This window comes from Ceratotherium simum, chromosome 38, assembly GCF_057802395.1.
Source record: "Ceratotherium simum simum isolate JZ-2026a chromosome 38, ASM5780239v1, whole genome shotgun sequence".
Lineage (NCBI taxonomy): Eukaryota > Metazoa > Chordata > Mammalia > Perissodactyla > Rhinocerotidae > Ceratotherium > Ceratotherium simum.
The window spans coordinates 15,218,718-15,244,670 of record NC_141937.1 but is presented as its reverse complement, the minus strand read 5'-3'; the positions used below and the strand labels follow the sequence as shown (position 1 = coordinate 15,244,670).

Genomic DNA, 25,953 nt, shown 5'->3' with positions numbered 1-25,953 from the left:
TAATGTCTCGACAATGATATGTGATTATGGTAGCAATTAGGGAAATGGAAGACAAAAAAAATTCAACTAAACAACCTCATCAATTGAGCAACTACTTACATGGCTCACTTTCCTCTCCTTGTTTCTTCTAGAAGCTTCTTTATCTTCCATAAAAGATATGTGCCAAGTACTCTTCTAAGCTCTTTATATATGTGTGTATATGTGTGTGTGTATATATATATATATATATATATATGAACTCATTTCATGCCCAAAGTAATCCTTTCTACAAGGTAGGTACTGTTACTAAACCAGTTTTACAGTTGAGGAATCTGAGGCAAGAGAAGTGAAGTAACTTGTCCACGGTTACGTAGCCAACATGTGTGAGAGCTGGGACTGGGACCCAGGCATGCTGGCTCCAGAGTCTGGGCTCTCATCCACTATACAGGGCTACCTAACCCCACATAATTAATTCTCTTTAGATTTAATGACAATGGAAAAAAAAAAGTTACATACAGGCAGCCGAATCAGTTTCTTATGGTATCTTTCCACACGGCCGAAGACCTCCTGACAGTAACGTCGGAGCTCATCCAGCTCTTCCTCAATGATGGCCGCATCCAAGGGTTCACTCTTTTCTATCAGCTGTTCTCCTTGGGCAATGATCTGCTCAATCTTACTGTGGTTCAATGAAATTTCCTGCTGGAAGGCCTAGGGAGCACAAATCTCATGTAATTTTTTATTGCTCATATTGACAAGAAACAGTTATAAGATACGTATTTAGAAAAACCATTTAGGGGATATTGAATTTACCATATACACTGACAAGCCAAGAGGCTATTACTTTCTAAAGCAAAAAAACAAAAATTTTAAATCACAACAGGAGACAGAAATGGAAACGTTAGAATTCCAGGACCAGAAAGGCGCCTTTGGCTAATAAAATTTACCACCATGGACAGTGTGGGTAGAGAATCACAGGAAAAAACATTCAAACCCATCATAAAGTTGATAGCACTGGTTATCCCTGACGAAAAGCAATGGCAAGCAATACAGTGCCCCTGAAACAAATTTAGCATTTTAAAGAATTATATTGAATATCTTAATTTTAGATTTCCTGATTATATGTCAAACATGGCTAAGGGACACCATCCAAATGAAAATTAATGTCACAAATTCTTCTCAGATGATTCTTTTATTGTTTCAGGACACATGCAGGAAAGATTATAATTATTTGAAAAATAAGGAATTCTGGAGGGTTATTTAGACTCATTCTAGATGGTTCAAAGAGTTAAGCTCCTGGGGACAAGTTTCAGGGGATAAGTTTTAATTCAATACAAGAATAAACTCTGGAATAGCTGAAATTGTTCAATAATGAAAAGAATGCCTGGGGAGAAGCGAGACTCGTAATAAGTTATATAAGCTGCCAGAGTCCAAAAAGAAAAGATTCAACTACCACTTGGTAGAGATTTCCTGTCAAAGGCTTTAAATATTGACTTGCCTGTGAAACAATTTGAGAGAGTCGGGGGATGGGGTGAATGGAGAAAGGGGTTGGGCAGAATATCAGGGCTAACTATTTTATGATTTTTGCATCCTGGGAATCTATGATTAAGGGTAACTTCCTTGTTTTATTACAAAAACCTAAGGTTATTGGCATCATGACTATTCTTTTAAAAAATCTATCTGTCTTGGGAAGAAAATTTTACAAGTTGCCTTGCTTGTTATTGAAGTTGTTAAACAGTCTTCCTTTTAGGGAAGCCTTATATCTAACGTATATCCCTACCACTGATGTTTTTAACTAGCCACTGTGTTGGACTTATACAGTGAAACATATGAAATATGCTTTAAAATTAACTTGGCATCTGAGAATGCTGAATATGCACAATGAAATCCCAAAGTGAGAGAGTTGTATTGCTCTGGAGCGTAGGGGTCAAATAAATCATTTGAAGGTACTAGAAACAAATCAGAGAAAGCAAAAACAACCAAAAAGGAAGATTCCAGGGCCAGCCCAGTGGCATAGTGGTTAAGTTTGTGCAGTCCACTTTGGTGACCTGGGGCTCGTGGGTTCAGATCGAGGGGTGCGGACCTATGCACCACTCAACAAGCCATGCCGTGGCAGCGTCCCATGTACAAGATAGAGGAAGATTGGCACAGAGAAGACGTTAGCTCAGTGACAATCTTCCTCAAGCAAAAAGAGGAAGATTGACAGTAGATGTTAGCTCAGGGCCAATCTTCCTCACCTAAAAAAAACCCAAACAAAAACAACCAACCAAACAAACAACAAAAAGGAAGATCCCTAACACCTTGGCAATCAAGTCAATAATTAAAAGTATATATGTCAATGGTTGTTATCTCTGGGTAATGCTCTTTATTTCATTTTTAATATCATTTGTATTTTCTGAAATTGTTTTTCAATCAAGAAGAATTAGTTTTTTAAAAATAAGAGTTCTTTACTATGTTCTTCACTAAAGAATATACAAATCCCTTCTTCTTCAGACTTTCTTCACACTGATAATTTGGAATACCATCAATCTATTACCTTGAGTTGCTTTATTTTAGCTTGAACATCACACTCGGAAAAATGCTCAATATTAGTGAGCTGAAGATCCATCTCCGTCAACCACACCAGAATGCTGTCTCGTGAGGTCTCAAACTCCTCACGTTGGCCAATGAAATGCTGGATGTGAAAAGAAAATAATACAGATTAAAAAGTCTACATACACATCCTGAGATGGCACTGCCAATTCCAATGTTCTTGTGGAAAGTCATTTTCTCATCAAGCAAAGAGAACCCTGCACTCTTTTATCATATAAATTAATGCTATTTATGCTACTATAATTTTATGCAACTTCTCTTCCAATAATTGGTTGCATAAGGAGTCCGTTGGAATGTATCACATGTTATTAGATTGGAGGTCATTTAACAACAAAAGATCTTAGGATTTAGAATTTTAGACAACTGAATGTCATCCTTTGCTGATCCTTGAGCCAGTGGCTTAGCTAAGTGCTTCAAGATGCCCCACAACTTTTATGCATAGAACATTCAGACTTGTCAAAAATTAACCCTAGACGTCTCTCTTGCCATTCCAATCTTATAAAATCACTGAGATTATGTCTTAACATTGTGTTCAAATAGCCTAATCCTGTCCTCTGGGCCTCTAAGCCACCGAGGAAACATAATAAAGACCTTGAGTCTGCGCAAGATGGAGGTGACACGCTTTTGCAGGTTGTCCCATCTCTGGTTGCCTTCGTGAACCATCTGTTTTAGGCTACACGCAGAATCAGTGCGGTTCTCTCGGGCCAGGCGGCGGTACTGCTTGTTGATCAGTTCCAGCTGAGTCAGGCTCTCATGGACCTGTCGCTGGAAAGCCTAAGACCACAGAGAAGCATATCCATGAGGGAGGTCGGTGAAGGGCTCTCAGCAAGGGCATCTGGGTGTCATACTGCAGTGTCAGGGAGAATGGGAAATCAAACGGTCATAGACAGGGAAAGGACAATCTCTAGTACGAGGATACTTCCCCTCGTTAAAGCAAAGTACTGTAATCAGGGTGGCTTAAGGAAAGAGAGTGGATCAAATAAAAATTTGAAAGAAAATGGTAAATCGTAATAAATATATGTGTATATATACATGTACATATACATATATAATATAGCTTTTGAAATAGCCTGAAAAAAATTTTCCCATAAAACAAACTGATTACAAAAATATATATGTTTGCTGAAATGTGAGTTTGAAATGTTCAGTATATCTGATATCAATACTGAGAAAAAGATATCTACAATAGGCCTGGTTTTTTATTTGTAAAATATGTTATTTCCTCAAAATCCAGAAATTGGCTCAATTCTGGTGTCCATTAAGAAAAAAATTAAAACTATCTTTTACAGATGATCCTCTAAATGCGAGCTATTACTAATGTTTAAGAAAAGCAGTTTAGTCAAATACAAGTCACCTTGCATGGAAAAAAGTTTGGAACATGGTCTATTTCTTTTTTGTGGCTTCCATGAATTATTCCATTTTTATAAAACATGTTAGAGCTGATGCACCAAATTACACAGTAGTGTTTATTTACTTTTGAGGTGACTTTATGCATAGTTGAGAGTTTCTGAAGGTAAAAATACTCTTTTTTTCTTTCTCTCTGCAATCATAGCCCTAGCATAAGAATTATTTGGCCAAAACTAAATGAAGCATTTTTTTTCCAAACTCATGTATATGATTTATGACTGATTTTTATCCTGGCATTAGACAGAAAACTGTATAATTAATTGGACTATATGAAGTCATCTAAATCCCAAAGTTCTGTTTCCTTTGGCTTGTCACCCTGTTTACATGCTACCACATTTCTCCCTCTGAAATGGCTTTCCTTCTCAGAGTGGCTTTAAGAGCCCTCATCCTAATAAATCCAATCTTCTATCCTATCAAACTTGAAGTTATTTCCCCAGAAAAGGAAGTGGAAAGGCAAGTTCAGCTTTTGCCATTACTGGAAGTTGGAGTAAATGTTTGCCCACTGGAGTGATGGTGGGCACCCCAGCAAACCCAGATCCATCCCAAATATTCATGCAATTGGATAGGCTAAAAGCTGCCTTCAAACAAAATTTTGTTTTTGTGATTTCTTTCTGTCTCTTAAGAAAATTAACTATAAATTATAAAATCATTCATGTAGAAGCTAAATATACGGCTAACCTTTGCCATAAAATCTGAGTCTAAAATAGCAACAAAGAGACCTTATATAATCTGCTTTGTAGTATAAGCCAATTAAAGAAGGTTTTAACCTCTATGAATCTCAGCGTAGTGAGAGGCAATACATGAATCCTTCTGCTAGCATTGGTTCACACTGGATGACCTGAAATCTGCTGCAGAGCTGATTATGGCTTCTTACTAGAAGTTTTCTAAGGGAAATCCTTTGAAACAGGAAAAAAAGTTCTCTGGAATTTAGTGGTACAGTTATATATAAATCCTGACATTGCAAGATAAAAATGAATTCACCAGGATTTGGTTGGATTTTTAGTCTTATTTTTATAGTTTATTTATTTATTTATTTATTTTCCCCCCAAAGCCCCAGTAGATAGTTGTACGTCATAGTTGCACATCCTTCTAGTTGCTGTATGTGGGACGCAGCCTCAGCATTGCCGGAGAAGTGGTGCGTCGGTGCGCGCCCGGGATCCGAACCTGGGCCGCCAGTAGCGGAGCGCACGCACTTAACCGCTAAGCCCCGGGGCCGGCCCTTTAGTCTTATTTTTAAACATCATGGGGAGCTTGGAGCAGAATTAGCAACCAAGAATGATTTTTGTAAGATACAGGCACCAGAACTGTTTGCTGTCAATATATATGAGTGTATTTCTGCCTATCCATGGGAATTGATGGGCAAAGAAAATTCACAGTAAAAAATGGTCAACTTTAGGCTATGCCAGGTCCTCTGGGAAAATGAGAGGCAGCTGAGAAGTCAAGGTTTCATCGTATCACAGTGATGGAGTAGATGAAGATTGCACAAACAGGCAAGGCACAGGGACCAGTTATTGAACGATTCCTTTCTTTATGAATATGATTTCACTGCTGCTGTTTTTGTCTCTATGTAATTGAAGAGTCTTGGTGACTCAAGAATGGCACTGCTCTTCATTTGTAATTAGAAATGGCTTATAATTAAAACGTTTCATTCCATTCTGGAGGTAATTCTATTTTATCAATGATCAAAAAATATATATCTACGCTCCAACCAGGTAAAAAAAAATCAAGAAAATATATTTGCAAGACAGATTTTTATAGTATGGAAAACCATCATATTTTAATCTTAGATGGTTGATTGTGAACAATTATGAAATAAAAAGAATGCCAAGATTTTTTGGGGGGGAAATCATGACTCCTGTTTTCTAATAGAATTTCTCTTCATTACTATTTTGTTTGTGATTCTTGACAGTCTTAAATTAAAATAAAAACCTTTTACCCCACTTCTTTTGTCTATGTACAATAGTAATAAAGATGACCGCAAAGTCATCACTCAGCGATTTGAACAAATAGTGTGTGGGTGAAGAGTTAGGTTACGTCTTGGGACACCAACTACCAGTTGACTACTCACATAGCAAAATAAAGACTAAATATTTGGAATGACAAATCACCTCGAATTTCTTTAGTTCTTCCTTGGCAACTGTATAGAGCACCCCAGAAGAGCTAGGGAAGGCAGCTGTCCTTTCTGAAGTCTTCAGCCAATCTTCAAAACGAGAATAGTCATCCAGAAACTTCTGCCACAATCGCCACGTCTCTTCAATTCTGAGACAGGAAATGAAAGAACAGAATCTGATTGTTGGAGACTGTTTGTGCTCCAGAACCCTGTCTGATGCCTGCAATTGGATTAAGAGTGCCCAAACAAGCAAATGTTGTGCCAATCACTATGCCGGGAGCCAAATTTGACCAGAGTGAGAAAGAGACAACTGTCTGAGCTAAAATGAAACAGCTGTGTGTGTGTGTGTGCGCATGTGTGTGTGTGCGTGTGTGTTTAACACACATCCTGCCACTCTGGATTTGGAATTAGTCAAATCGAGTATTATAAGCACACAATGTGAACTGTTCTGGATCTGTGCAAGGAAGTTTAGAGGTGCAACACCATATTTTGGTGCACCCTCGTGCCAAGTTCCGCTGAAATAAAACTCAGGTTTGAAAATCCATTGAAGTCCAACGTCAAACTCACCCTCATCAAAATCAACCTACGACAGCAAGACAAATATTAACCTTTCAAGATATCCCCAGGGAGCACAAAGATTATGTGTCTTAAATCATTTCGAGAATTTTCTAAAACATCACTATTTTTTACTGCCTTGAATTTCAAATGGCTTAAAGATAAGCGCTTTATTATTTCATTTTTAATAAAAGAATGTTGCTTTTTCACATCACCAATTCTGTAACATTATACTTGTTCGGCAAGGGCATATTTTTATTTTTCTGAATTATATTTAAACTGTTAGGTCAGGCATAACTTAGCTTGTTATATTTATATATTACCTTTATACCTACTTATTTTCCCAACTAAATGTAGACGACGGCAAGTTTGGGAAACCAAGGCTATTTTCGGACATCGCAACCAAAAGGAAATAGTGAACCATGGATACTCTGGGCAATATTTTTCTTCTTTTTGGTCCTCTCTCTTTCCCAACGGTTTGAACATCCCAGCTTACTTGAGCCTTCTTTCCATGGACATAGCGCAGATATTTCTCCATCGCCGGTCCAGGTTTCGTGTAGCCTGCTGGATGGAATCACACTCAGCATCTGTGGCACAAGCATCGCAATCATGCAGCAGCACCTCACACAGGTTGAGGACGGAGGCCACGCCCGTGCTGTGTTTCTCTATGTCTCTCTGAAGCTCCTGTAGGGAAGGAGACATACTTGATTCAAATGCGAGAAACTGCAGCAGTATTCATTGACTGATAAGTGGTTAGGCAAAACCTTAACAAATATTTCATTTCCTTGCATGCGCGAGGTTTCTTCAACTTCATTTATGAAATTACGGCAAGCTCAACAGTATGAGAAAATGAATCTAGAAATATTTCGGTGATGTGAGCAATATCAAAATATAAACCGAACAAATGAAATAGACTACATTATCTATATTGAGTAAAATTAACTTCTTTAGTGATTGAAATATGAATCTTGCCCCAGATTCTACTTCATAGATATATCACTTCCATTTCAATCAATCAATCAATCAATCAATCGATCATCAATCAAAGGAATACACATGCTCCTGTTAAGAACTGGGATTTGCTCTCCAAAGATCCACAAATTGTTTTAAAGAGTTAATTCCACCATCACTAAAAGGTACCACGGTTAAAGGGACTTAGGTTTTCTATCATGTATAATGTCATTACCATAAGTTTCCTCAGTGAGCAGTTTTAAATGCAGGACAGAAATAAAAAGATTATGATGATAAACAAGGCATAGAATTTCCCAAAAGTTTTACCATGTTAAGTTTTCATACTAACTGCACAGAATGTAAATGCAAAATGTACATTATTTTTTCTATTGAGCTTTTAACCCAATTTACTCAAAGTATTCCGTTATCAAAAGTGAGGCCTACTGGTACGATGTTTTGCTTGCCTTATTCATCAAGGTCCTTAATGTATTTCCTTTTCTTTGGTACAGTTCTTGAACTTGCCTACCTTTTCTCTTGTTCTGGTGATAATTCCTCAACTTACTCAGATAGCTGGGATTTATATTCTTGTGTGTATATTCTTCCTCCTATTTTTCCCCTTTTTCCTATTTTTCCGTGTTCCGATGTCTTCTCTACAAACACTAGCTTATTGTCAAATGCAATAACGCTGCTTTTGATTAATTTTTGCAGATTTTAGAAACTAGACGCTAGAATATAAATTCTTTCAAAACTATTTCTATTTCACTAAACAGCCTTTTCAAACCACCCACATAACCTCTTTTAGTTGTATGGAAGTTATCAAAGGAATTGCTGGTCTAAAAATACAAAATAAAATATCACAAAAATTGAATTCAATATTTGCTCAGAATAAAGACAGAAACTTCAGTGAATGAGATCACCAAACATTTTTAGGTCTTAAAGTGCATCTTGTACAAGGACATACATTTGGAAGTATTAGATACCTGAACATAACCCATGTATTTAAACAAGTCATAGCATTTTGATTTAATCTTCCCCAAGTACTCAAAAGTTTCTTTTTCCAGCTTTACTGACATATAACATTGTGTAAGTTTAAGGTATGCAATGTGATGATTTGACATATGTATATATTGTGAAATGATTATCACAATAAGTTTAGTTAACATCCATCACCTCACATAGTTACAATTTGTGAGTGTGTGTGTTGAGAACTTTTAAGATTTACTCTTTCAGCAATTTTCAAATATACAACACAGTATTGTTAAGTATAGTCACCAAACTATACATTATATCACCAGAACTTATTCATCTCATAACTGTAAATTTGTACCCATTGGCCACTTTCACCCATTTCCCCCACCACTAACCCCCACCTTTGGAAACCACCAATCTACTCTGTGTTTCTATGAGTTTTATTTTTTAGATTCCACAAATAAGTGAGATCATACAATGTTTGTCTTTCTCTGTCTGACATATTTTACTTAGCATAATGACCTCCAGGTTCATCCACATTGTTGGAAATGGCAGAATTTCATTATTTTTTATGGCTGAATAATATTCCATTGTATATATACCCCAACTTCTTTAACCATTCATCCATCAATGGACACTTAGGTTATTTCCATGTACATATTCACTGTTGTAAATAACGTTGTAATGAACATAGGGATGGAGATATCTCTTCAAGATAGTAATTTCATTTCCTTTGGATATATACCCAGAAGTGGAATTGCTCGATCATATGGGAGTTCTATTTTTAATTTGTGAGGGACCTGCATAATGTTTTCTGTAGTGGCTGTATCACCATACATTCCCACCAACAATGCATAAGGGTTCCCTTTTCTCCACATCCTTGCCAACGCTTGTTATTGCTTGTCTTTTCGATAATAGCCATTCTAACAGGTATGAGTTGATATCTCACTGTAGTTTTGATTTGCATTTCTCCTACAATTAGTGATGTTGAACACCTTTTCATGTACCTGTTGGCCATTTGAATACCTTTTTTGGAAAAATGTCTATTCAGGTTCTTTGCTCATGTTTAAAATTGGATTATTTGGTTTTTTTGCTATTGAGTTGTATGAGTTCCTTATATATTTTCGATATTAATCCTTTATCAGATAACGTGGTTTGCAAATATTTTCTCCCATTCTGTAGGTAGCCTTTTCATTTAGCTGATTATTACTTTTGCTGTGCAGAAGATTTTTAGTTTGATTTAGTCCCATTTGTTTATTTTTTGTTGTTGTTGGTTGTGCTTTTGGTGTCATATGTAAAAATCATTGCCAAGACCAACGTCAAGGAACTTTTTCCTTATGTTTTCTTCCAGGAATTTTATGGTTTCAGGTCTTACATTTAAGTCTTTAATTCATTTTGAGTTAATTTTTGTGAGTGGTGTAAGAGAGGGGTCCAGTTTCATTCTTTTGCATGTGAATATCCAGTTTTCCCAACATAATTTTTTGAAAAGACTGTCTTTTCCCCATTAAATATGAATATTCTTGCCTCCCTGTCAAATATTAGTTGACCATATACTTGTGGGCTTATTTCTTGGCTCTCAATTCTGTTCCATTGATCTATATGTCTGTTTTTATGCCAGTACCATATTGTTTGGATTACTATATATTTGTACTATAGTTTGAAACCAGGAAGTCTGATGCCTCCAGCTTTGTTCTTCTTTCTCTGAATTTCTTGGGCTACTCAGGGTCTTTTGCAGTTCCATACAAATTTAGGGTTTTTTTTTTTTTTTATTTCTGTAAAAAATGCCATTGGAACCTTGATAGGGATTGCATTGAATCTATAGATGGCTTTGGGTAGTATGGCCATTTTAACAATATTAATTCTTCCAATCCATGAACATGGGATATCTTCCCATTTATTTGTGTCTTCTCCAAAGTCTTTCTTCAGCGTCTTATAGTTTTCAGTGTACAGTTCACCTCCTTGGTTAAATTCATATTCCTAAGTACTTTATTCTTTGTGACGCTATTGTAAACGGAATTGTTTTCTTTATTTCTTTTTCAGATAATTCATTGTTAGTGTATAGAAGTGCAACTGATTTTTGTACATTGAATTGTATCCTACAACTTTACTGAATTTGTTTACTAGTGTTAACAGTTTTTTTTGGTGGAGTCTTTAGGATTTTCTATATATAAGATCAAGTCATCTGCAAACAGAGACAATTTTACTTCTTCCTTTCTGATTTGGATGCCTTTTATTTCTTCTTCTTGCCTGATTACTCTGGCTAGGACTTCTAGTACCATGTTGGATAGGATTGGTGAGAGTGGGCATCCTTGTCTTGTTTCTGATCTTACAGCAAAAGCTTTCAACCTTTCACCATTTAGTACGACGTTAGCTGTGGGCTTGTCATATATTGCCTTAGTTATGTTGAGGTATGTTCCTTATGTACCAAATTTGTTGAGAGTTTTTATCATTTGAATTTTGTTAAATGCTTTTTATGTATCTATTGAGACGATCATATGATTTTTATCTTTCATTCTATTAATGTGATGTATCGCATTTATTGATTTCCATATGTTGAACCATTCTTACATCCAGAGATGAATCCAACTTGATCAAAGTGTATGATCCTGTTAATGTGCTGTTGAATTTGGTTTGCTAGCACTTTGTTGAGAATTTTTGCATCTATATTCATCCGAGATATTGGCCTCTAGTTTTCTTGTGGTGTCCCTATCTGGCTTTGGTATCACGGCAATGCCGGCCTCGTAAAATGAATTTGGGAGTGTTCCCTCCTTTTCAATTTTTTTGGAAAAGTGAGGAGGATTGGCTTTAAATGTTTGGTAGAATTCACCTGTGAAACCATCTGGTCCTGAACTTTTCTTTGTTGGGATGTTTTGATTACTGATTCAACCTCTTTGTTCATTATTGGACTGTTCAGATTTTCTGTTTCTTCATGGTTCAGTCTTGGTAGGATGTATGTTTGTAGAATTTAACCATTTCTTCTAGGTTGTCCAATTTGTTGGCAAATAATTGTTCATAGTAGTCTCTTACGATCTTTTGCATTTCTATGGCATAAGTTGTTAATATCTCTACTTTCATGTATAATTTTTATTTATTTGGGTCCTCTCTTTTTTTATTGGTCAGTCTAGCTAAAGGTTTGTAAGTTTTGTTTATCATTTCAAAGAACTAAGTCTTAGTTTTGTTAATCTTTTCTATTGTCTTCCTATTCTCTATTTCATTTATTTCTGCTCTCATCTTATTATTTCCTTTCCTCTACCAACTTTGGGCTTAGTTTGTTCTTTTTTAGTTCTATGAGGTGTAAAGTTAGGTTGTTTATTTAAGATCATTCCATTTTCTTAATGTAGGTATTTATGGCTATAAACTTCCCTCTTAGAACTGCTTTTTGCTGCATCCCATAAGGTTTGGTATGTTGTGTTTTCTTTTTTGTTTGCCTCAGGATATTTTTTTATTTCCCTTTTGATTTCTTCGTTGATCCATTGGTTGTCCAGAATTGTCTTGTTTAATTTCCATGTATTTTTGAATTTTCCAGCTTTCTTCCTATTATTGATTTCTAGTTTCATATCATTGTGGCTGGAAAAGATACTTGATATAATTTCCATCTTCTTGAATTTGAGGAGACTTGTTTTGTAGTCTAACATATAATCTATTTTGGAAAATATTCTATGTTCTGAAGTGGTGGTGGTGAGGGGAACAGGTACTTCTGGCTGGGCTCTGCAATTGCCTTTGGCTGGGTGAGGTCCCAGGCTGTGTTCCCTGGCAGGGCAGGGCCACTGGTTGGACTTCATCATTGGGCAGAGCTATAGGCTGGGCTCTGGAATTGCTCCTGGTTGGGTGGGATCTCAGGCTGTGCTCTGAGACCAGATGGTGCTGCTGGCTGGACTCTGTGTTCAAGTGGGGCCCCCAGCAGGCTTTGCAGTTGGACTGGGCCTCAGGCTGTGCTCTGTGATCACACAGGGCTGCAGACTGTGCCCTGAAGTGGGGTGAGGCCATAGTCTGGGCTTCACCAATAGGTAGGCCACCACTGGCTGTTCTCCCCCATTGGGCAAGGTCACTGGCTGTGCTCTGTCATCAGCAGGGGCCTCCAGCTGTATCCCACAGGGGGTGGAGCTAGAGACTGTGCTCCATGGTTGGGCTGGGTCACTGCCCAAGGTTTTTTTGTTGGATGGGACCACAGGCTATGCTTGGTGATTGGGTGGAGTCACTGGCTGGGCTCCCTGCTTGAGCAAGGTTGAGGCTGTGTTCAGAAATCAGACAAGGCTCTAGGTTGGACTCCACTGCTAAGTTGTAGTTGTAGTCTGGGCTTCATGGCTGGGTGGTGTTGTAGGCTGGGCTGGGTGGGGTTGTAGACTGGGCTGGGTGGCTGGGCAGGGATGTAGGCTGGGCTCTGAGGTTGCCCAGGGTCTCTGTTCAGGATCCCAGGTTACAAGGCCAGAAGCTATGCTCAACAGTTGGCTAGGGCTGAGGTTTGGCTCCCTGCTCAAGCAGGGCTGTTGGATGGGCTCCATGGTTGCCTGGGTTCTCTGGCCAGGCTTCCTGGTGGGCTGGGACTGTAGGCTACGCTCAGCTGTTGGGTGAGGCTGAGAATTTGCTTCCCTGTCCAGGCCGGGTGGTAGAAAGGGCTCCACAGCCAGTATGGCCCTTTGTCTGGGGACCCGAATCTGGTAGAACTGCCAACTGCGCTCCCAGGCCAGACAGGGACACTGGTTTGGCTCTGCTAATGGGCAGAGATGCTGGCTAGGATCTCTGCTTGGGTCCAGCTACAAACAGCAATGTGGTCGGCCAAGATGTGCGTGCTGGTAGCTATAATCCCCACCCCCCCTTCTGTCTCTATCTGATCCCCAGTGGTCGAGCCCCACAGATTCCCCTAGTGATCCTGTGAAGTGAGACTCGAGTGGGCCTCTGGGGATGCGTCCCATAATGCAGGGGGCGCTTGATGCCCACCTTGGCCTCTCTTTTCCCTCTGGAGAAACCATAGGCCCAGGAGGGCCCTCTTGGTGCAATGCTGTGCTCGCCTGGCAAGTGGCAATGCGGTGAGATTCTAGCCGCTCCTCTTATCCTTCTAATATGATCCTTCCCAGTCTCTGTGGTCCAGGGGGGTACTTCAGCCTCACCCCCAGGTTCTGGGATTTTCACTGTGGTGTCTTGTCTATGGATAGTCACTGGCTGGTATTGTGATAGGTGCTTAAGTCAGGAAAGACCTATGTCGCATCTTGATGCCATCACTGCTCCACATCCTTTTGATGATATCTCGGAGCAGACGCTCATGAGGGGAAACCACTGTGGGAACCAGTGCTGGGATATGAAAACCAGGACTGTAATTGATGGACTGCTGGAGGCTCAGTGCAGACAAATCTAAGCTAAAAATTCCAGGGGACCCAGTCACAAGGGTGCGCCCACAATTTTGTGAGATCTACCTCTGGGAATTCAACCAGGTTCCCACAATAAATATCAGAGAAAAGTCCCTTAGTGCTTCTGCTCAAAAGTTCTTGTTAAAATCAGCACATGATATAAGGCTTGAGGGTTTTTATAACTACATATGAGTGCCCTAATCCAGTTAAAGTATCTTACTTTCAGCTTTAACCTCCATTGGTAATGGCCTCGACTTGTCACATAGTGTCTCTAAATTTATTTTTCTTCATCTGTAACACAGGAAAATTTGACAAAATGTTCTCCGAAGCCATCTCAAGTCTACATATATTTCTGTCCAATTAAGTCTAGAAGAATTAGGCACTTTGGCAAGAGAAACATACAGAAACTCCACACAGGGAAATAGAAGAAAATATATTTCTTATCAATTTAATTTATTTAAATATTTGTCAGAATGTTTCCCCTTTGGAGACAGATTACTATTTATCTATCTTTTACAACATGGATCTCAAACGCTACAATTTTTACAGACTCATTGTCAAACATTTTCCACAAAGAAAACTGTAGTAAATATGATATGATTAAATTAAAATTTACTGAACACCCACTTTGAGCTAGGCCCTACGTGATTTTCTCACTAATTTTTACAATAACACTGTGAGCCACGCAGTCTGATTATTAGCATTCTTTACATAAGGGATCTGAGGGTTCAAATAGTTCATTACTTTGCTCCAGGTCATGCAGAACAGTGATGAGGCCAGGATTTGAACCCAGGAAGTCTTTACTTTTAACCAGTGGTGCACAGTTTTTTTTAAACTTTAATTTAAAATTTAATTAAAAGCCAATATGAGCATATATTAATATTTTAAAAAGTCAAAAACTACTACTAAGCTTCCAGTGAAACACTGCCCTTTCCATTTTTGTTCCTTCTTCTTCAGAAACAACCATTTCCATCTCTTGTAGCTCTGTCTTACGGTTCTTCTATATGTCTAAGTAACATGTGTATGTTGCTATTTCTTGATTTTTAATTTTAGACACGATTGACTCTTCTCTAGTAGAAAAGGAATAAATTTCTACATGACTCATGGGGCCCCAATTACTGTTTCAGCTCATCTTATAGCTAGAGCAATAATCATTGTTTGTGTGACTATGGTTATTTAGTATTTTTCACCTTTGAGTAACAAAATATGCTATGGTTATATTTCTTTTCTGATACAACATTTCATTTTTCTGGAATCAATAGTTCTCCCTCTCTTTCTCTGTCTCTCTTTAAAGTCTATATTGTCATCTTCTATTCTCTCTCTTATGGAGCTAATAAAACTCCTTCCACTATAGTTAAGCCCATCAGGTAGTCTTTTTCCTCCCTGGAGACATCCATCTCAGAGCACCCCACCTCTCTACTTCAGTTTGGACAGGTGTGCTCTCTAGGCTGCAGTACAGCTGTCATCTGGAACTTTCCTTTACCATCATCCTGGAAATTTCCTTCTCTTTATCCTGGGTTGAACATTATTTTTCCTCTCATTTTAGTACATGTAGCATATCTTTCACTAGCTTCCTGTGAATGTGTGCATAGGAGGTAAATATTTTATATACTGAATGGTAGGTATAATATTTCAAACTATAAATAATTTTCTCAGCTTCTTCCACCTTCCAGCATCATTTTGGAGAAATCAGACTTTTTCACCTTGGAAACCTTAAAGATCTTCTCTTTATTCCAAGTGTCCTGAAATTTCATCATGGTCTTGCTCTGTTTTTAATTTTCCTGGGCACTTGGGGGGCTTGTGCTCTAGAAGCGTATGATTTTCAGTTTGAGACTTTCTTTTACATGGCTACTTTGATAATTTCTTCCTCTCTGTTTTCTTTATTCTTTGGGGGGACTTTTATGGAATAATTGAATTAGATTTTGAAACTCTTGCATTAATCCTTTAATTTGTTACATTTTCTCTCCTATTTTTCATATATTTATCTTCTTGGGTTTTGTTTGTTTGTTTGTTTTTGGTGAGGAAGACTGGCCCTGAGCTAACATCTATCTACGCCAATCCTCCTCTATTTTGTATGTGGGACGCCACCACAGCACGGCTTGATGAGTGGTTGTAGGTCTGCACCCGGGATCCGAACCCATGAACCCAGCCCACTGAAGCGGAGCATGTGAACTTAACCACTACGCCACTGGGCCAGCCCCTTGTTTTACTTTTTGAAAGATATTCTCAATTCTGAAAGTTCCTTTTTAAAAAAATGGTATTCTTTTATGAATGCAAAATCTTTCATTTTTATGAGGTTTTTTTTTTTAAGTTTTTTTCCTTGCCCTACAACACATTTCCTCTGATTTTTTTTTTTTTCCTATTTATTTTGGTCTCTTCTTTCACTGTAGAAGCTTTCTTTAGTGGTAGAGATTCTTGCCTATCCACTCACATCTACGAACGAGCCAGGCATTGGAGGCTGTGTATACATTCCAAGACATGTCAACCAGGAGGCCTCACTGTAGGGAAGGCAAGTAGGTGTTGGCCTTTTGTTGATATTTAATATCACTACCTAAAGGTCTCTTCTGTTAGTCTGGTCAGTTTCTCCAGAGAGGATCCCTCCCATCTCTTGGCTGTGGTATAAGCCTGGCTAGTGACATTGTGGGAACCAAGTTGAGGCAGCGGGGTGAAGTCATATCATTTAGTAGAAAGCCTTTCACTTACTCTCTCCACTTTTAACATAGTGGCTCCAGCCTGATGGTACCCCCAAACCCAAAGTTCCTGTGGTTTGCCTTCTCCAGAGAGTAATCCTCTGGTCTACTGGAGTAAATGAAGCAGAGTTGCCTGTCCAGCTGGCCTTACGGAAATCTGCCAATCTAACCACTCCTTATTCAGACTTTCAAGCAATCTTCCATTTTAAAGCCCTGCAGACTTGATATCTCCACTTTCTCTGCCTTCCTGGAACTCTGAGGCATGAATCAGCTTTCTCCACCCTCCATTCTACAAACACAATCACTATTCATCTATCCACTTTCTGTCTTCCAAAATTCTGTTGATGTCTGTCATCTCTATCGTCTTCTCCCCTGTTATCTTTTCCACTGTGGGTTTTAACCGTTTTTTCCCCTTTACTATAATTTTATTAGGGTTTTAGTAGTAGGTGGGGCTATAAACCCCTATGATCGAATTGCCACATTTAACAGGATACTGTTTTGATTTTCTTACATTTGCTAAATTACAATACTGGCCATTAGTATTTTAACTGTTGTAACTGGTAGACACCATTACCATGTTCTCCAGGAGAATTTGGGGAGCTGGAGGACAACCATGACCTCCACAGTTCAATCATCAGAATTTCAAACCTCAGAGTCTATCAGAGGGTTTTACTCTTACCACAATTGAAAAATGTCCTGCAAACAATATTTTTTAAAAAGAAATGCTATTTTACATATCAAAGTAACCCCAATATCCCAAAATTGTATTTTAATACCTATTCTCATTGGTTTAAATAGTTTGTAAAATAAAGTAAGTACATAAACTATTTCATAACATTGCAGAAATAGGTCTATTTATATTTTTTAACATTTTTAAAATTAAGCAACTTGGCTATAATGGCCTAAATGTGGATAGAATTTTCAAGGACAATTTAAAGGCACACAATAGCAATACTTCTTATGGGGCACTTATAGGAGTTTAATACTGACAACTGGGGTCTGCTACACTTAGTAAGGATAAGAAAGGAGAGTGGGAGGTGAAAATCCCTTCTGTATGCATGTTTCAGGGTTACCCTCTTTTGCTTTGTTGGGTTGTGTATTACATGCCAGTGCCATGTGCTCTATTTGTTATATGCATGAAGGTGAAATTACAGAGTGTGGTTGGCAGGTCATACGATCTTCCTTGCAAAACAGAATTGTTTTAGACTTTAAAACTCTAAGCATGCGCTGTAATCTTTTTCCAAACACTATATGCAGGAAAAAAAGCTCCTTTTTAAGTCTACAGTAGTGGGCTAGTGACGCACAAATAAACAAACAAACAAAACTGTCAGCAGTCTTTTAGATACATCATTGCAGCTCAACCATTTTAGGAGGGACCAACGACATTAACCCGTCAACCCTGGTGATGACATGGGACCTATATGCTCCAAACACCTGCCCAGACAAAGCCTTTCCTTTCTCACCAATCCTGTCTCACGTCCTTCTGACTTTCCATCCCGATTCACCATCTCACACCCACTCTTCTATCCTGGCCAGGAGGACAGATATTCAAGAGCCTATTGACTTTCCCTCAGTTGTTTTAAGTTTTACCTGCTGTTCATTAAGCTTCTTGTGTATTTCTTCCGAGTCACAGGAATCATAGACTATGGGCTTGGCCAGCTCTGACTCGATGTGAGCCAGCCACGTCCTCAGGCTGCTCATGTTCTTATCCAGCTGTTGTACGGCGACCAGTGTCTCCTTCAGCTTCTTTACCCTGGGGGCAGAGAAGGAGGGACACTCAGCTTCAGTGAGACGCCCCACTCATGTTTCCCTCATGAGCAGAAGCGAGTATTAGGTCTAAAGCTGAATTCCCTAGAGCCAACGTCCACACTGGCTCAGCCACTTACTGGCTGTATGACTTTGAGCAGTTGCACAACCTTCCTGTGTCTCTGTTTCCTCATCTATAAAACGGAGATGAAGTAAGAGTACTTGTGAGATTTAAATGAGCTGAATAATGCAGGGTACCTGGGGCACATTCAATAAATATTAATGACGATTATACTCAACACAGCTATAACTATAGAACCGTGACAGAGACCTCATGGTTGTCACAGAAATTGCTATTTCCACAAAAAATATAATTGATACTCCTATGAAGATCACCTGGGAGAAAAAAACTAACATTTCCAGTGGATTGTCACCAAACAGATTACAAATCCACAGTTCTGATCATTTCAGCCCCCGTGGGATGTATTTCAGCACCCCCGGGGCATAAACTCAGTTAAAAGAAGAACGCACACTTAAGATTAACTATCAGTGAGTTGTCACATGCCCTTAAGCAATTTGAGTTTTACCAATGTCAGATCACATTAAAGGTAAACTGAGGACCTGTTGGACCGCAAGCAGCAGACGGTAGACACCAGGCCTACTACTCTCCAATCTTCCACCTGCACAGCCTAGTTCAGTATTCGCTCCATAGCGTGCTTCACCAAAAAAAAAAAGTTTTTCCATTCTTTCCAGGAAGCAATAAAAATTCACTTGTTTAAGATTTATCTAACAATCATGCGTGAAAATCTAATGTGTAAGATGCCAGGAAGACAAAATAAATAAGACTTGGTTATTTCCCTAATGAAATGTACAATCTGACTGGAAATCTGGACATGTGAACAATGGAATATAACACAGTGTGGAAAGAACTAGACTAAAGAAATGAACCAAGTTTCTGGCTAACAAATAAGAAGTGATCGATTCTGTCTGGCCACGTTCAGGGAATCATTCATTCATTTATTCACTACTCGTTCATTTCTTTGTGCTTTCTGCAGATATTTATGGTGCTAAGTGATAGAAATACAGTGATGACTAAAGTTTCAACCTTGCCATTGAGGAGCTTAGACTTTGATGAAAGAGGGGAAGTAAAAGAATAACATTTGTCCTGCATTTTGAGAGATGGATGTAAGCCAAGCAGACAAAGATGAAGAGCAGAGATTTTGAAGGCAAACAGTGTGGTGACGCCAGGGAGGTTGTGGGTAGAGAGGATGTGGAAGAGAGATGAAGAAGTGGTAAGAGATAAGACTGGTGGGTAGATTGGAGTAAGATTATAAAGATCCTGTAGTGACATGATAATGGGTATGTACGCAGTTTTAAAGATAAATAGGAACTTTGCCAAGATTTATCAGCAGAGCAGTGATAAGATCAGTTCTGATTTTGAATATGTAAGTTTGAAGAGAGGCTGTTGGGGGAGCCCATTCAGGAAGTAAAAAGAATAGTCCAAGCAGCTTACATCCAAAGCCTACACTTTGGAAACAGTGGCAAGAGAGGTGAGCACGGAATTCCTAAATTCATGAACTGGCATGATGTGAGGGAGAAGGAGTTAAAAATGATGTTTCCCAGTTGGGTGACTAGATGGATGCTGCTACTTCAGAGTAGACAGGATGAGGAGCAAGTTCTTGGGATTAATGGTGCATTCACATTTGGGATATAAGGAGTCTGAGGGATCAGGAAGCCATGTATGGAAATGCAGTTCTTAGTTTCAGAAAAGTGGATGGAGTTTATTGCATTGGTTTAGGTATTGCTGGCATAGAGCTGAAGCCCTACAAAAGGACATGTTTCATCCTGAAAGGGTGTGGACAAGAAGAATGAATTTTAAAAGGCTGGTTAAAGAAGGAGGAACCATAGACAAAGAAAAAATAATCAGAAAAGAAAGAGCGGAGCCAAGAAAATGTAGCATAAAATTAAATGCAGGAAAAGTTCCAAGAAGGAAGTGTTGGTGGGAGGATCATATTGATGCTGTTTTAAGGGTACAAACTTGCACTGAGTAGTAAGTAAGCCATAGAGATCTAATGCATGGTATAACGAATACAGACAAAAATATTGTACTCTAACTATGTCATGTGATAAATATTGCTACACCAGCAATCATACTACAATATGTAAATGTATCAAAGTAACACGTTGTGCACCTTAAATTTATACAATGTTATATGTCAAATATACTCAATAAAGGAAATAATAAAGGAGGAACTTTTGGTCAAACTGTGATATGAATGCCCCCTTTATCAGATTCACCTGGTTTGCCTCATATAAAGGCAGATTCCTAGATCCCAACCCAGTCCTATCGAATCAGAACCTCTGGAGTGTGGCCAGGGAAGCTGCATTTTTAATAAGCACTCCAGGTGAGTCTTATGCACACTAAAGTTTGAAGACCACTGGTCTACTTAATAAAATGCAGAGCAGTATAGCATAAGGAGGCCTAAAAAGAAGACTGTGATCTGGCAATTAGGAAGGCTCTGCTGATCCTAAGGGAGTAGTTCATTAAGGGCTGTGGAAACAGAAACCAGAACGCATTTGGGTTTAGAAATATACTTATGTTAAGGGAGTGTTGTTTATCATTTTAAGAAAGTAGGCGGTGAAGCTGACTAAATATGGTATGAAACCTCTAGAAGGATCTGGCTATAAGGAAAAATTGATTTGTTTTGTTCAATGCGGTTTAATATTTGGAATAGCTTTAGAATGTTGTTAGGCAGACAATACGGAACTCATGAGGAAGAAGCCAAAGACAAAAGAAAAAGGCGGAGAGAAATTACAGATGAATACAGATGATGGAACAAGGCTGCAGAGGAGGCAGGGCAAGGGCACGAGAGCAGGGATAGATAAATCAGTTTTGAAAGGTGTTTTCCCATTGTGGGCAAGGTGTGAGCAGGAGCTGGGGAAGGACACAGGTAGTATTTCTCAGCTCTATTCTTACAAAGAAATAGCAGCAAAAACTGATTATTGAGTCCCCAGTGAGGGCCTGACCTGGCTGAGTGTATACAGAATGCTCTAAAAAGAAAAGCAATGGGGATGATCAATGATTTCTGGTACAGCCCGTATTTAAAATTCAGGTCTGCTTTTAGGCTATGGCTCCTGCCTTTGAGTTCAGGAAGTGTGGTCACCTTATTGACACTACTCATCATATAGATGGACAGCAGATAAGCAAAATACTTCGGTCTCCAAGGTGTCAACTTAGTCTAACTGAAGAGGTATCTGCTTGGAAAAAAATCTTAAGAGCAACGTGACTTAAAACTCTAGGGATGTGAGCTAATTCCAGGCAGGGATCTGCAATAGAATAGTCTCAAAGACTGACAACTTGCACTCAGAGTCATCAAGTGTTTCTCAATTTTATTACTTTCAGATAGTAAAGAAGTGATTCTCAAGCTAGGACGGTTACAGGACCACTTAGCCGTGCTTTCAAGCCACACGTGCCAGCTGCTAATTCTGTCCCCACCTCCCCCCACTCTCCTCTCCAGATGAGTCTGCTCAAGAGCCACTGCTCAGAAGAAAATGTCTCATAACCAAAGTATTTTGAGCATTTTTACTTAGTTTTAATTCCTTAAAACTTATGTCACCACTTCTTTTAGGGTTTCTGTTAATCAATGTTTCTCTCTCAAATGAAAATCTAGTCATGACAAAATCATTGTTCCTCTTTGTCATACAAATGCTTTTAAAAGGATTTTTACTCGGGTCGGTTATTAATGATGACATCTGTCTTTCATTAATTTTAATAATACCTATATTTGAATAACATTTTCAGTCTGTAAAAGCACTCTTAGGTGCATTACCTTACACTGTTCTGGAAAAAATATGTCTTTAAAAATTATGTTCCTATTTCACAATATATTCTGTTGATAGGGAATGAAAAACACGTGTTGCAATATGTTTGTCATGACTCATAATTCCATTCAAGACAAGACTTCTTTAATTAGCTTGATAAGTACAACTGTAACCTGTCCCTAGGGCGTTTCAAGGTATTGGCCTTAAACAATAATTCTGAGAACTTTACATACAACCCACTCTCATTTCTGTCATATATAAGACAAAATTCACTTAAGTGTCAGTCAGTGATGACAGTTTTAGAATGACTACTGGGTGCAAAGCTTGGGGCGCGTGTTGTACCAATGAGTACGGCATGGGCTTGGAATTTAATGTGGCTGTGGCCAGTTTGGTAGCCCAGACTGAAAGGATGGTCTTCAATCAACAAATCCACTGGGGGCCAGCCCCGTGGCTTAGCAGTTAGGTGTACGCACTCTGCTGCTGGTGGCCAGGGTTCAGATCCTGGGCGTGCACCGACGCACTGCTTCTCCGGCCATGCTGAGGCCGCGTCCCACATACAGCAACTAGAAGTATGTGCAGCTATGACATACAACTATCTACTGGGGCTTTGGGGGAAAAAAATAAATCAAAAAAAAGCAAAACAAAACAAATCCACTGGAACAGGACTGACGAATGGCTGGTTGCACTGAGATGTCTGTCCTGGTTTTACCCCTGTAAGAACATCCTCTTGGGAACCACTCCCATCCGACCAGCTTCCTGTCTTCAGACTTGGTAGAATCTGAGTGCTGACTATGCTTTGGGATGGAGTTTTATACCAGCCTCATAATATCATCACGGTTTTGCATGGAACTCAAGGCCGGAGGAGGGCCTCACTCACTGCTTGTTTTCTTCTTACCCTTATTTTAACTCCCTGGTATGTTTTATGCACAAGTTTCTCTCCTCCATGGTAAGTTCCTCAGAAAGCTGGAACCGTGAATTTCCACTTTTGGTCTTCCCCTTCCACTGCTTTACTAAGCTCAGTGCTTTGCACAAAGTTGGGCACTATTTAAATGCCTGCTAACCATTAATAATTAGTAGTCTAAGTAAAATATTTTTATTTAGTTAACATTTTTTAATTTAGTTGATATTAAATGTATACTTAAGTTTCTCCTCCAGGTCTGACATTTGCAATGGTCTCTTTGTCAAATACTAAAATTCATTTGTTTTCTTGGTTCTAAATTCACTTACAAATACAATCAAAAGATCTAAGGCACAAAGTGATGTGAATAAACACTGTCCCATTGGATATTGTCTACACTAGCAAAATAAATTACAGGATTAGTAATCTTGTATAATACTGAACGAGTTCCAATAGTCAGAGCAGTTAGTGTGCAATATGTCAAGGGCATCGTGACATGGAAATGCTTGTTCATATAGTCCATTAGGGACAAGTTCCTCTTTCAAATAAACGTGAAAATCTCAGTAAAGTCAATGGAGGTGAACATTTAAGTGGTTCTCTTTTTTTATTTTAAGTGTATTTGACTACAAATAGCAAAATACATTGTGTGTGTTGGGGGGAGCAGATGTGAGCTGGAGGGAAGAGGGTAGTCAAGTCCCCATATATTTTCCTTGAGTTTATTAAACTTAATATTTACAGTGTCATTCTTCTTTAAGAGAAATGTCCTGTATTTTTTATTGGTCCCATATTTTTATTTTGCATTGGTTATTCCTTTAAAGGAAATCTTTGGCTAAAGTGTCACAATATTTTTATTTATCTCTCACTGTAAGAAGTTTGAGCAACATTCTTTTTGGTAGCATCCAGAATTATAATTTAAAATAGATGTTTCCAGATGTCACAGCCTGGGTAAGTTTAGCAAGTCTGATAAATCTGTAAGTCCCTGCAGCTCATGGTTCTCCTTTCAGAGTCCAATGATATCATAGGCTCTTCTTTTTTTTTTTTTTTTTGTGAGGAAGATCAGCCCTGAGCTAACATCCTTGCTAATCCTCCTCTTTTTGCTGAGGAAGACCGGCTCTGAGCTAACATCTATTGCCAATCCTCCTCCTTTTTTTCCCCCCAAAGCCCCAGTAGATAGTTGTATGTCATAGCTGCACATCCTTCTAGTTGCTGTATGTGGGACGTGGCCTCAGCATGGCCGGAAAAGTGGTGTGTCGGTGCGCGCCCGGGATCTGAACCCGGGCTGCCAGTAGCAGAGCGCGTGCACTTAACCGCTAAGCCACGGGGCCGGCCCATATCATAGGCTCTTACCCTTTCTTGAAAAGGATTCTGCTACTAAATCCAGTTGTCCACCCTCTTCACATTGTCATATGAATACACAGAATACACATATACATCTACATTTCATATATATTTGTGTCACTACTTCAAACTAATTTAGTAGATCCATATACCAAAACAAAAAAATTCAAATTCTAAATATAATAGAACCAAAAGTACCATGAGTAAATCCTATCTATCAGTAGGAATTTATTTGGGGGATGTTATGGTACATGAACAATCTCTTTTAAAAAAAGAAAATCCTGTCGTACTGTTATTCTAACTGAAAAAAAAATCATGAAATAAACATTTGCATAATGCACTAGATGACTACTTTTTAGACATAAGTTTCTACGTTTTGTACATATTTGGAAAGCTAGTCAATGACCAAAACTTACTGACCAACCCAAACAAAATCAGCTTTCTCACACACACAAAACCCTCCTGGCCCCTGAAATATGAGCAGATTTTTATTTAATAAAGGGAAAGCTTTCAGCTACAAAGCTGTGAACTGGCTAAGGCTGAATTTCAGTTTCATTAGAAGCCCATCCTTTTAATAGCAGATGATGGACTAACTGGATCTTTTTCTGACTTTCTTTCCTGTGTTTCAGGCTCTCTACTGTAGCCATACCCCTTGTATGACGCATACAGTCCAGAGACAACTGGAATACCAAGCCATAACAAAGTCCATTAACCTTTCCATCCAGCTCCACATGCCCAGTAGAGAGACAAGAAAACAAACCAGTAAATGACTCTTAGGAGTCCATGGCCAATGATCTCTTAACACCAATCATCCCCACTTAACACTGGTGAAAACAATTATGGATTAAAGTTCCAGCATCTATCCTACAAACCCCACACAACATGAAAGCTATGCACAACGGAAGAAACTCAAGGAGATGCCTGCCTTGTGACATCGCAGTTACAATCCGGGAGATCTGCGTCCTCGCAGCCGTCCTCTGCCATCCTTAGGGCACACAGCTCTTCAACCACCACCATGAAGCTTCTACTTGCAAAAAAGTTAGGTCTGCAGAGCAAAAGGCTAAATCCCGTGCGGGGATGAAAGTTTCCCCTCGTCCGTGTATGGAAGTATGAAAATGCTCACTCCAGACAAATGTTGGTAAGTCTCTGCCTGATAATATGACACTCAGCAGTGACAAGTGGTCATGTTTCTAAATAAAACCTACATTCATTAACATGTGCCAGGCTTGATCTCCTGGAATGTAGGCCACGAGTGTAAGAAGGGGAGAAGGCTCAGTGTAATCTGCAAGTAGGGGGAGGCTCCAGGCCTCGAGAAAGAAGAACATCAAAAATAAGGCCGGCTGCAGACATGCCACCATTCTGGAAGGACAGTCAACTTTTCTTGCCGGCTGTTTGTTAAATTGGAAGGATATTTGGAAAAGCTAAATCACCTAAATGCAAACTAACAAAACTTCTACAAGTACAGCAAATTGCAGTAGCGAGAAGGAGCAACTTCTTTTTTCCTTCAGTTGGGTACGCCAGCTAAGTGGTGTAAGTACGAATTTTAGCGATCGT

General features: G+C 39.0%; 1 protein-coding gene across 5 annotated transcripts in view; it reads right to left on the bottom strand.

The window, feature by feature from the left end:
• SYNE1 (spectrin repeat containing nuclear envelope protein 1) overlaps positions 1 to 25,953 on the bottom strand; it is a 452,863-nt gene that overhangs the window by 31,543 nt on the left and 395,367 nt on the right. For 4 of the 5 annotated variants that reach the window (XM_087425127.1, XM_087425124.1, XM_087425125.1 and 1 more), the window contains 6 exons: positions 18,186 to 18,348; positions 7,137 to 7,324; positions 6,084 to 6,234; positions 3,160 to 3,342; positions 2,513 to 2,650; positions 496 to 687 (listed from right to left, as the gene is read on the bottom strand). In XM_087425127.1, coding sequence (XP_087281253.1) covers positions 496 to 687; positions 2,513 to 2,650; positions 3,160 to 3,342; positions 6,084 to 6,234; positions 7,137 to 7,324; positions 18,186 to 18,348 — 1,015 coding nt within the window. Of the gene's footprint in view, positions 1 to 495; positions 688 to 2,512; positions 2,651 to 3,159; positions 3,343 to 6,083; positions 6,235 to 7,136; positions 7,325 to 18,185; positions 18,354 to 25,323; positions 25,854 to 25,953 lie in introns of those variants that run through there. The other variant, XM_087425128.1, reaches the window with a different exon arrangement.